The 12,221-nt window shown below is 39.6% G+C and overlaps 1 protein-coding gene across 2 annotated transcripts in view; it reads left to right on the top strand.

The window, feature by feature from the left end:
• The window catches only part of vcl (vinculin), a 117,629-nt gene that overhangs the window by 90,114 nt on the left and 15,294 nt on the right, over nucleotides 1-12,221 (top strand). For both annotated transcript variants that reach the window (XM_003223117.4, XM_003223116.4), the window contains exons 13-18: nucleotides 354-482; nucleotides 1,429-1,578; nucleotides 3,773-3,881; nucleotides 5,790-6,092; nucleotides 6,349-6,473; nucleotides 8,265-8,450. In XM_003223117.4, the coding sequence (XP_003223165.2) occupies nucleotides 354-482; nucleotides 1,429-1,578; nucleotides 3,773-3,881; nucleotides 5,790-6,092; nucleotides 6,349-6,473; nucleotides 8,265-8,450 (1,002 nt within the window). The remainder of the gene's footprint in view (nucleotides 1-353; nucleotides 483-1,428; nucleotides 1,579-3,772; nucleotides 3,882-5,789; nucleotides 6,093-6,348; nucleotides 6,474-8,264; nucleotides 8,451-12,221) is intronic.

Raw genomic sequence — 12,221 nt, 5'->3', positions numbered from 1 at the left:
TGGGAATATAGATTTAAAGACATAGCCAAATGGTGCTAAGTGGTGAACGGGGAGAAGGGGAACAGTGGTGTCATTGTCCATTGTGTTTTCATCACTACTGTAGTCTTCTGCAGATATACTGTGGATAACAGCCACATTGCAGCATAAGTGTTTGTACTGCTCCCATGATGCCATTCTCAGTGTTGGGCTGATGCAGCTTTTAAGTGTCTTAGAATTGCCTCTTACTTTCGTTTTGTAACTTTTGAAGATGGGTTGTTTTGTCTATATCACTTTTTATTGTTCTGCACCTGATGATGTTATGATGCCACCTTAATGTCTTTATTTTGACATGAGGTTTCTAAATTTCTGCTAAGGATCTTAAATCAAGAATGCAAGAAGCGATGACCCAAGAAGTATCTGATGTGTTTAGTGACACAACAACCCCAATCAAACTGCTGGCAGTAGCAGCCACTGCTCCTCCAGATGCACCCAACAGAGATGAGGTTGGTATCCTCCAGTATTCAGTTGCAAAAAAATATGTCATTTGTGTTATTACTTTTGTCCATCTAACATGCATTACTGTTTGTTATGGTGACCCACCATAACCGACTGCTTGGGTCAAGTTCGTGAAAATGTCAAGAACTCTGTAAGTGCAATACAGTCTTAACATTGTTTCACCTCTGTAGAAGCAATATGTGGGCACACATTGTCCCTCTCAATTGTTATCTGTAGTAATTAGGCTGAAGCAAGGCAGGGAATGGCATGTGCAATTGCAAAGAATCAGTTCTGTCTTGACAGTGATGTGATAATAAGCCTTGGAGATGCTTTGTACACTTTGGAAGACCAGCAGATTAGGGCCCCTACTTCCACAACGCCATACTCAGTCAAATGTTGGGGAGGCAACAAAAAGGACTAAGGATGAGCAGGGAGATGAAGCGGCATTCCATATCTGGACCAAGTGAAGATACAGAAACCAGAGCTCACTTTCATGAACTGAACTGGTAGCTTCTGTGTGGGAAAATTATGTACACATTTCTTCCCAAATTCCTATGACTAGTCTGCTTCATGTTGCTTGATTTCTTTGTTCTTGAAGCCCTCGTTGCATAAGATTGGGGAATGTATAGGTGAACTAAACATCCTGGAAAGTATTGCATTAGGACCTTGTGTCATTTAAATTTCTTGCTCTTTGGGTTTGTAGCAGACTAATAAAGCTATCTCTGCAGAAGACAGAATGGCTAACAATTATAGTTCGGGTTTCTAATGCATTTCCAGAGAATTATGAATGCAGTGTTAATTAGCATAATTTAATCTATATTTAACTAAAGTGTCTCACTTGTGTTTGAGTGAGTTTGGGTGAACTGTCTGGGGACCCATGGCCAAACTGAAAATCCTCATCTCTTGTCATTTTAAAACAAAAATTCTTATTGATGGTGTTATTTCAACTTTCAGGTGTTTGATGAACGGGCAGCCAACTTTGAAAACCATGCTGCTCGGCTTGGTGCCACTGCAGATAAGGCAGCTGCGGTTGGAACAGCCAACAAAAGTACTGTGGAAGGCATACAAGCAACTGTGAAGTCCGCAAGAGAACTCACCCCTCAGGTCTCTCTCTCTCTTTCAGCATCACAAATGCATACAAATACTTGAGTTGTCCTATGGGTGAACTCTGCTTCTGATCCCTCCTGCAGGAAAACAAGAAGACAATAATTCAGTTAGTTCTCATTGAATGTGAATATACAGAATATCAATCTAATTAAGTAAAAAGTCAGCTGCTTCTCGAAAATATTTGAGCAGGGGATGAAGGCAGTGTGCTTCTCTGGTATCTGGTAACTAGAGGCAGGCAGCCTTTAAATATCTCCTGAAAAATACTTTTTGGTTAAAAAAAAAGACAAGGTATTTCTTTGGTATCTGGTATGCTGACATTAAATTACAAGAATGGGCAAGTTACTTTTTAGACTACAACTCTTGGAATTCCCTAGGCAGCATGTCAGCTGAGGCACACTGGGAGCCATAGTCAATTTTTTCCCTAATGCAATAAGGTTATATTAAAATATTGTAACTAATAACATGATGTAACAGTATTTTTGTTCCTGGATTATAAATGTTATTTTTAATTGGTTCTATCATAAAAACATGGAAAAAGTTTATTAAGCTGCAAAAACTTTGTTTTTGCGAGACATCCTGCAGCATGTTTTGCTATAGTTTTTCAATGACTGTCTCATTGAGTCTCGACCAATTGAACATAGTTTGTGGCAGCCGCAAAAATGAAGTTTCTGAAGTGTAACAACTACTTTCAAAGTAAGTTCTGCACAATTAAACAAGAAATAATACTTTCAAATGAGGATTGTTTTTTTCAAATTTTGTTTCATAGTATAATCAGTGTGGTGTACTGGTTTGAGTGCTGGACTACAACTCTAGTAGCCAGCATTCAAATCCCCGTTTGACCAAGGAAACCTATCTTGGGTAGGTCACATTCTCTCAGTGTCAGAAGCACAGAAAGACAAACCACTTCTGAACAAATTTTGCCAAGAAAACCCTGTGATAGGGTGCCCTTAATGTCCCCATAAGTCAGAAACAACTTGAAGCACATAACAACAAGCAAATAATCACTGGTAGAATTAATGTCCAGGAACCACTTTTATCAACTTTATTTGGGAGTATCTGTTATTATTTAATATACATCCACATATGACAGCTTTCCATAGATATGAAGGACAAAATGGAGTGAGAACATATTGAGTGTGAATGAGAGGGAAAGATTAAGAATAATATTACCTTTGAAACTTTGGGGATGTTCTCATTGTTTGAGTGAGGGAGTATAAATCTGAAGCTGAGAAAATGAACATTGCACTAAATTGTATGCCAGTTTTACTGTCTCTCAGCATGCCTGTAAACAGGGCAACCAAATCTCATAAAAATGTAGGCATATGTAAGCTTAAGTTATAGAGACAGAAGCTTGTTTACAGAGACCTAAAGGGTCAATCTTAGTAGCAAGTCGTCACTGAAATTGGACACTCTCAAGTAAACGTTTTAAATATTCCAGGCACAGATTGGCTTTCAAAATGATTCTCATTAGGTAAGCTACACTTTACAAAGCTGCTGGAAAGATTTCAATTTGTGCTAAAAGTAAAAATGAAGAGAGGTGCGGTGAGGCTGGCTTGGATACCTTCTTTGTTGGGTGCATTACTGGAAACATGCTGGTTCTTCGTCAGTTTGTGTAGCACGATAGTGGGAGTCATAATACAGTAGCAAAGCTCACCTTTCCAGAACCTCTCAGTTGTTTCCATTTTTTCCTCTCACACCACAAAGAAAGAGAAACGGCTTTTTCTGGTAGTTTCCAGAAATTGTGATTTAAAAAAAAATTCCCTCCTTAAACACATCCTTAAAAGGTATTTGCCTGAAGAACAAGACAATTTTTGGATACATCTCATTTTGTTATTGTGGCTGTTGTGGTCCATGGAGTGTATTGGGACAGAGATTGCTCCTTGGAAAATCAAAGTTATTGCATCAAAAAGCATAGGTTGCTATTGTCTGTCAGATTCTTCTGATTCTGATCAGAGGCGCAAACAGAAGTTGTCCAAGAACACTTAGGAAATCTTGAATATTTTAAAAATGATCTGAAGTGGTAGAATTTTTGAAAGTTGGGAATCTATTGTCTGGTATTTGCTCCCAATGAGATACTTAACTTTCAGCCTGTCAGGAGAGAAAAATGTTATAGATGCCAAGGCACTTGTTCAGTGTTCCCCTTCAGCAACACAGCTGTCTAATATGCTGTTTTTTGTTTTTATATTGACAGGTTGTATCTGCTGCTCGCATCCTCTTAAGGAATCCTGGAAATCAAGCTGCTTATGAACATTTTGAGACCATGAAAAACCAGTGGATTGATAATGTGGAAAAAATGACAGGTAAAATTTGAATGCTGTGGCCAGTTTGGTTATTGAATGATTGACAAGGACTCTGTTATGTAATTGAATGGAACCTGAAATAAAAAGCAGGAAGACAAATGTTTAGATTCACTTACTATGTGAGAATAACAATAAATATATGGACAGAGGAATTATCAGATAGATATTGTTTACTTGGACTTCCAAAAGACGTCTAAGAAACACTCTCATTGAAGATTTCTGAGCAAATATAACAATTAGAGGATAAGAAGGAACGATTTCATCCAGATCAACAACAGGTCACAAAGAGAAAGAGTAGGAATTAAGAATAAATTCCTGTGATGGTGAGGTCCTGTAAGGGTATGCATTAGATCCTATAGAGCAGTGTAGTCCAACTTTTAGTTATCCGAGGGCCACTCAAACTTTAATATAGGAATGTGAGGGCCTGAGATATTCCAGAAAGAAAACGCATTCTTAAAAACGTAAAGCAGTAAGAAGGGTAAACGATTTTTTCCCCAAATGTTAAATTAAAATATTTTTCCAGTCAGAAGGGCAAGGGCCTACAAAAATGAATTGGTGGGCCACATGCGGCCCGCGGGCTGTGGGTTGGACCACACTGCTATAGAGAATGTGAAATCAAGGAAAATAAGACACGATTTGCTCACAATTCCAAATTATTTAGGGAAGTCAGAACAAGAATAGATACCAGAGAAGGAGGACCAAAAGGACCTTTTTAATCTGGAGGAAAAATCTTTAAGTTGGTGATTGAGTGTGAGTGTAAAGTGGACAAAAGATCACAATTTCACATATGTACAGATGGAATCTGAGCTAAGAGAGAAATCCTGGAGTTGTGGTGGACAGCTTTAAAATTCTCAGCCAGAAAGCTCTTGTAGTGCCATTCCAAACTGTGAAGTCCGTGATCCCATTGGATGCAGCCATAGCAGCCAAAGTGGACTGGTATGATATGTAAGCCGTCATATGTAAGCCGCTCTGAGTCTCCTTCAAGGTGAGAAGAGCGGGGTATAAATATAGTAAATATGCTGCTGTTTAATCGTTAAGTCGTTTCCGACTCTTCGTGACCTCATGGACCAGTCTATGCCAGAGCTCTCCCAGTTCCTTCAAGGTCAAGCCAGTCACTTCAAGGATACCGTCCATTCATCTCGCCCTTGGTCAGCCTCTATAGTAAATATAGCATATGAATATTGTATATAAATAAAGTAAATAAATAAATAATGCTATCATTATGTAGTATGCAGAACTTCAGGGTCATTGCATCTTAAGAACAACATTGTAAAACTGGAAAAGATGTGGAAAAGGGCAACTGGAATGGTTAGGTGACCGGATGAGTTCCTGTATGAGGAAAAAGTGGAATTGTTTAGTCCCCTTCAGGGTAGAGAAAGGCGGGATATAAATAGGGTAAATAATAAATAAATTTAGCTTAGGAAAAACAGGAGGGAGGGAGAACATGATAGGAATGTATACAGTTCTGTAACACATTGAAGGTCTTCCAGTGAAGTTGAGTTGTGGAAAATTCAGTAGAAATAATGTACTTAAGCTCCGAATCTGTTTTCGTCTTGGATGAGTTACCCTTTCTTAGCACTGAATTCCAATCTGGAAAACTGGAAATTAATAGTAATTTGCCAGTACATTGGAAACCCCCAAATAAGAAAATGAAATCCATCGATGTTTGAGAATGTCACGGAATTTCGAGGTTTGGCTGCCCTCTGGTGGCTACAGAGTAGTGATAGATGAGAAAAACGGAAAACAAAATTAAAATGGAATGCTTCATTGCCTGGCCAGGATTTAGCTAGAAGCAACATTGCAAATTCATTGGCATTGACCAAGCTAGAATGATATTTAAGGTTGTGGTTCCTGTCGAGCACCATATTTCTGTTGCCTAATGGATAATGGCATATTTTCTTTCTCCAGGCCTGGTGGATGAAGCGATTGATACCAAGTCTCTGCTGGATGCCTCTGAGGAAGCCATTAAGAAAGACCTGGACAAATGCAAAGTGGCAATGGCCAATATTCAACCACAGATGCTCGTTGCAGGCGCTACCAGCATTGCCCGACGAGCAAACCGGATTTTGTTGGTGGCAAAGAAGGAGGTTGAAAACTCAGAGGACCCCAAATTCCGTGAAGCTGTTAAAGCTGCTTCTGATGACCTGAGCAAAACCATCTCACCAATGGTGATGGATGCAAAAGCTGTGGCAGGCAACATTTCTGATCCTGGTAAACATGAAATTAAAGTGTTGTCTAAGGCGCTACCCTTTCTCTCCATGAAATGGCAAGTTGAATAAGGAGGAAGGAGTTAGCCATCTTCCTTATTTACTCCTCAATCTGTGCCCACCCTGTTTTGACATTTGTCATTTGTGTGATAGTTTGTCTTTTTTTAAAAGTACAGCAAAGGTTATTCTAACACTTAGCCCACTGAAAAATTATCTGTAACAAATGAAATATAGGCGTTGTTTTCTTCCCCTCCTTCCAGGTTTGCAGAAGAACTTCTTGGATTCTGGCTACAGGATTCTGGGAGCGGTCGCCAAAGTTCGAGAAGCCTTCCAGCCCCAAGAACCTGATTTCCCACCTCCGCCTCCTGACCTTGAGCAACTCCATGTAAGTGCTGCACTATTATGACGGGAAGACCATTTTTGAAAGATGCTTGAAGCAGGATTTGAAGTGACAGAATCTGAAACAGTTTGCTTTGGTCCATTTCCAGTAGTGACTGTGGACTGGTTGTGAGAAACACTGGCTTTAGATTAGATAGCAATCTAATCTCACACAATGTTCCTAAAGGTGCATCAGTGTAGTTCTCAGGAATCTGTGGTAAGCAGGGGCATAAATAGGAGCAATATTTGACCAACTGATGAGTGGGTTCAGTATGTTTTGAGATTCATGGTCATAGAAATTTGATGTGGAATTATGAGCTCTTCCATCCATGGGCTGCCTGAACCCATTTTGTAATCCTGATTAGATTGGATCCATTAAATCAGTAGAATTTGACTATGTTCAACTTACCGTATATATCCAAGTATAAGCCGACCCGTATATAAGCCAAGGCACCTAATTTTAACACAAAAAACTGGGAAAATGTATTGACTCAAGTATAAGCTGACGGTGGGAAATGCAGCAGCTACTGGTAAATTTCAAAAATAAAAATAGATACCAATAAAATTACATTAATTGAGGTATCAGTAGGTTAAATGTTTTTGAATATTTACATAAAACTGTAATTTAAGATGACTGTCCACCTATGATTAAATCATTATTCTAACCTTCTTCAGTGTAAATGTGCTTACGATGCTTTCAATCAATAATAATAAATAGAGTAAAATAATAAATGTGATAATAATAACTAGAGTAAAGTAATAAATATAATCATAAATAGGGTAAATGATAAATGTAATAATAATAATAACAAATAGAGAAAAAAAGGAGCTCCGGTAGCAAAGTGTGTTAAGGCACTGAGCTGCTGAACTTGCAGACTGAAAGGTCCCAGGTTCAAATCCCGGGAGCGGAATGAGCACCCGCTGTTAGCTCCAGCTTCTGCCAACCTAGCAAGTCGAAAACATGCCAATGTGAGTCAATCAATAGGTACCACTCCGGCGGGAAAGTAACGGCGCTCCATGCAGTCATGCTGGCCACATGACCTTGGAGGTGTCTACGGACAACGCCGGCTCTTCAGCTTAGAAATGGAGATGAGGACCAACACCCAGAGTCAGACATGACTGGACTTAACGTCAGGGGAAACCTTTACCTTTAGAGGAAAATAATAAATGTAATAACAATAATAATATCAGAGTAAACTAATAAATGTAACATTAGCAATAATAATAGAGTAAAATAATTATAATAATAGAGTAAAATAATAATAATGAAAACTAAAAAATGTACCATATATACTTGTGTATAAGCCGAATATAAGATGGCCAGGACCCCCACTCGACAAGGGGGCTTTTTCAGCCCTAAAAGGGTTGAACATTCAGCTTATACTTGAATACATACTGTACTGAAAATATGTCTATGCTAATTCAGACTGCCAGTAGGACTCAGGGCCCAATTTGATAGGTCAAGGGATGATCTGGCTTGATGCTTTCTGGGTTTGCCCATCAGATTTTTTCCTTTCTCTTACTACATTCCTTCATGTGAGAGTAAAAACAATGAAAACTTCTCCAGTAGCTGCTAATTAAAATAAAATGAATACAATGGGTTTTTAGCATAGCAAATAATGTTCTTAAGCAAGTATTTGAAATTTCATTTTCTTGCCAAATGTTACAACTGTGAGTCATTTCATTTGGAAAATGGGCCCCAAGCAGCAACAATCCCTGCTGTGTGAGTTGATACAGAACTTGGTAATGTTGTTTTGGTATAGCTGTGCTGTTGTGATGAAAGCCATTTCTTTCTCAGCTCAGTGACGAGTTTGCTCCCCCAAAGCCACCTCTGCCGGAGGGTGAGGTTCCTCCCCCCAGGCCTCCTCCCCCAGAAGAGAAGGATGAAGAGTTCCCAGAGCAGAAGGCTGGGGAGGTGCTTAACCAGCCCATGATGATGGCTGCCAGGCAGCTGCACGATGAAGCCCGAAAGTGGTCCAGCAAGGTAAGAAATGCCAATCAATTGTTGCTTCTCTGGTGGACCCAAAGGCTTAGCTTGCACATAGTCCAAACAAGAAAATATTACTTGTATGTAGGTATCATCTGCAGGCTCTTGTTCTTTTACTAATCAGTGATCATATCTTTTTCATTAATTTTTGGGTTGATTTAACTCTGGTCTAAATTCATTTCATCAGCAATGAGGATTCAGCATTGCATAGAAGTAAGTTTCTTTTAATTTAAAAGACAGAATAAGCTATATGTAATTCTACTTTTCAATCTTTTGAGGTGACACTAGAATGAGTAGGACCTTGCAATTATATTTGTTGATGATTAGCAGCTGCAATTCATCTGATTCCTGTTGCACTATAAGAGATATATAATGTGATTACAGTAGAGTCTCACTTATTCAACACTCGCTTATCCAATGTTCTGGATTATCCAACGCATTTTTGTAGTCAGTGTTTTCAATAAATCATGATATTTTGGTGCTAAATTCATAAATACAGTAATTACTACATAGCATTATTTCGTATTGAACTACTTTTTCTGTCATATTTGTTGTATAACAGGATGTTTGGGTGCTTAATTTGCAAAATCATAACCTAACTTGATGTTTAATAGGCCTTTCCTTAATTGCTCCTTATTATCCAACATATCCGCTTATCCAATGTTCTGCTGGCCCGTTTATGTTGGATAAGTGAGACTCTACTGTATCCTTTTTTTCACTTGTAGGATTATTTTTTTAACATGTGCATTTATTAGTAAAAACAAGGTAAAAACAAAGGAAGACAAATAGCAAGGTGCTTGCTGGTGTGGAAAATGGCCTTACAAACATGTTAGAGATCCACTACACCCTACCACAATCTTTCTGTGGTTGGGTGAACACTTGTGGTCTCAAAGTGAAGGGAAACAGCTATACAAAGTTGTCAATTTGAAGCTAGAGACTTTGGAGTTTTATTGGAATTATAATTTTTAAATGCAGTGCTACCTTATTTATTATTTGGGTAACATAATACCATATTTACTCGAGTCCAATGCATACGTTTTTTATCTAAATTACATTGCTAAAATTGTTGGATTTGATGGCATTTTAGAATCACATGCCTAAACCCACCTGTGCTGCTAGGCAAGACATTCCAGCTGGAGATGGAGGAGGGAGAGGCAATGTTGGCCATGAAAAGGTTGGTGGGAAGGCCAAATGGAGGAGCACAGCTTCCCACCAACCTTTTTGTGGCCACTACCAGCTTCCTACCAGTTCTCATGGAGAGGCATGGCTCCCTATCAGTTACCATCACCTCATACTATATTCGACAGCAAATCTTTTTTGTTGTAGTGCTCACCTTCAAAACTGAGGTGCACTTTATATTCAGTGGCACATTATACTTGAGTAAATACTGGTAATATGTTCATTGTTTTGAAGGGTTAAATAAGGAATTATCGCCATTAAATCTGGATATTTAAACATCATTGCCTGAATATGGATTGTTAGATTACCTTTCAGAATGATGTGTACTCTCTTGTTTGTTGCTTTTAATTGTGTTTTTATACTACTAATGGCTCAGGTTGGCAACTGCACAAGGACTAGAGGCTAACTCTTTCCACATGCCCCTCCTCTGTGTGATTCACAGGTTTATCACAACATTGTGGACGGAATAACTATTCACTTCTGTTCCCCACTTTTTACCAGTATCTGGCTGAAAAAAAGTATTGGGAAATGAGGGTGTTCTGGGATGGTACAAATGTGAAATTGCCGTATTTATATGTGGTTTTCTTGCATTTCAGATGACTTTACTACTTACTTACTTACTTACTTACTTAGGCGATCCCTCATATTTCGAGGATGATGGTCTTCCATTTCTTGGAAGACGCCTGTGTGTGATTTTTTTTAATGTGTGGGGGTCGGTGCACGGCCGGTCAACACACAGTCTTCACAGATTGAGGTCCCAGCAGTGGTGTGATTAACACGAGAGTGGCTTCTCAATCTGTTGCAGCCTTCTTCTGCCTTCACAGCTGTTGCAACATGTACCATGTTATCTTCTGCCTGCTCCGCCGTTGAGGTCTTTGGGTCTTCAGATTGTTCTTGGTCTGGATCCTCCCCTGTGGCCACTCCTGGGAGTGTGTGACTCCCGTGGTTGTGCCTGCAGGTTCATTGGAACATGCAAGCCCCCAAGGTGACAATCCATCGAGGGAGATTTCAGATGAAAAAGTATCCTAATATGTAATATTATATCGCTAAAATTGAAGTGCCCATTGCATTAGGTGCCGCATTAGAATTGTGCAGCAAAACTCACCTACGCTGCTAGGCAAGAGATCCAGCTGGGGAGAGAGGAGGGAAAGGTAGCGGTGGCCAAGATTAAAATCTGCAATTAAAAAGGGGGGAGTCTGGGACTACAGGAGACTCCCTGAGAGTTTTCATGGCTCACAATAGTGCTATTTGGGGTCTGCATGCATCCCATACACTTTACTCCCCTCACTTCTAATTTTAAAGGTGCTGATCTGCTGTCCTAAGCCTGTAATATTTTGTTATATAGTAGTGACATAAGTAAAGTTCTAGGTGAAAGCCAAAGAGAAGACAGTGTAGACATGTGGGAGAAAATGGAGAGTATCCTGTAACACTGCTTCAGAAATTACTATGGTTAATAAAGGGGGATCCAGGAATGTAGCTGCCATTACTTTGAGGCATCCCATGGTAAATATGCAGTGTTTCTCTATTCAGCCCTACAGAATATTTGAGCTGCTGTCCATACAGTGACCAAAATAGAAGACCTGGCAGGAGGGTTTTGTTTTTTTTCATATCAGGAGCGACTTGAGAAATTGCAAGTTGCTTCTGGTGTGAAAGAATTGGCTGTCTGCAAGGATGTTGCCCAGGGGACGCCCGGATGTTTTGATGTTTTTACCATCCTTGTGGGAGGCTTCTCTCATATCCCCGCATGGAGCTGGAGCTGATAGAGGGAGCTCATTTGCGCTCTCCCCGGGTTGGATTTGAACCGGCAACCTTTAAGTCATCAGTTCTGCCGGCACAAGGGTTTAACCCACTGCGCCACTGAAGGGTGTGACCCAACCAAAGAACAGGAGAGTTATTCCCATGCTGCTCTACCAAGCTCTGTGCTTTGGTAGTAGGAAGCCGGGGGCATGTATGGCCAAACCATAGGAAGGCTGCCTAGAGCACTGTGTCTTAAACTGTGGATCCTGACCCTTTATTTGACAACAATAAAAGGGTTTCTGAATGTCACCTAGTGGCTGTTTTAGAAATTTACTCAAATCTGATGTGCAGTGTTTTCAGTGGGCTCTGAATAAATTGCTTTACCTGTACTTCATAAAAGGAGAATAAGCCTGTTTAGCAAGCCTTGCAAATTCTGATGTATTATTAGTAAATGTTTGATTTTTCTACTTATTTTATATACCCAAGGTCATGTAAAAATTTCTCGGGCCAAAAGGGTTTGCAAGTGGAAAAGTTTAAGAAGGCCTGACTTAGAGCAGTATTGAAATGTCATTCTGGGTAGAGGTGGGCAAATTCAGTTCTGTTAAGGGCTGCATATTAGTGGTTAGTAAAGCTGAAAGGTAAAATAGTCCATCTCTTTTCTTCCTCTAATTCTCCTTCCACTTCAATCTCTCTCCAATCTGTGAATTTGTAACATAAAGGAAACTGCTACAGCTACTGAGGCTGATCTGTGATCTGCTGGTCATACATTTTTAAGTGCCCCCCTTTAAAGTATGCCTGCCATATGAAATTTTGGAGAGATGATCAAACAGATGGGTGTAAGGTTTCTAACAG

This window comes from Anolis carolinensis, chromosome 3 (genome assembly GCF_035594765.1).
Source record: "Anolis carolinensis isolate JA03-04 chromosome 3, rAnoCar3.1.pri, whole genome shotgun sequence".
In the NCBI taxonomy this organism is placed as follows: domain Eukaryota; kingdom Metazoa; phylum Chordata; class Lepidosauria; order Squamata; family Dactyloidae; genus Anolis; species Anolis carolinensis.
The sequence above is the reverse complement of the archived record's forward strand: the minus strand, read 5'-3'. Positions and strand labels throughout refer to the sequence as shown.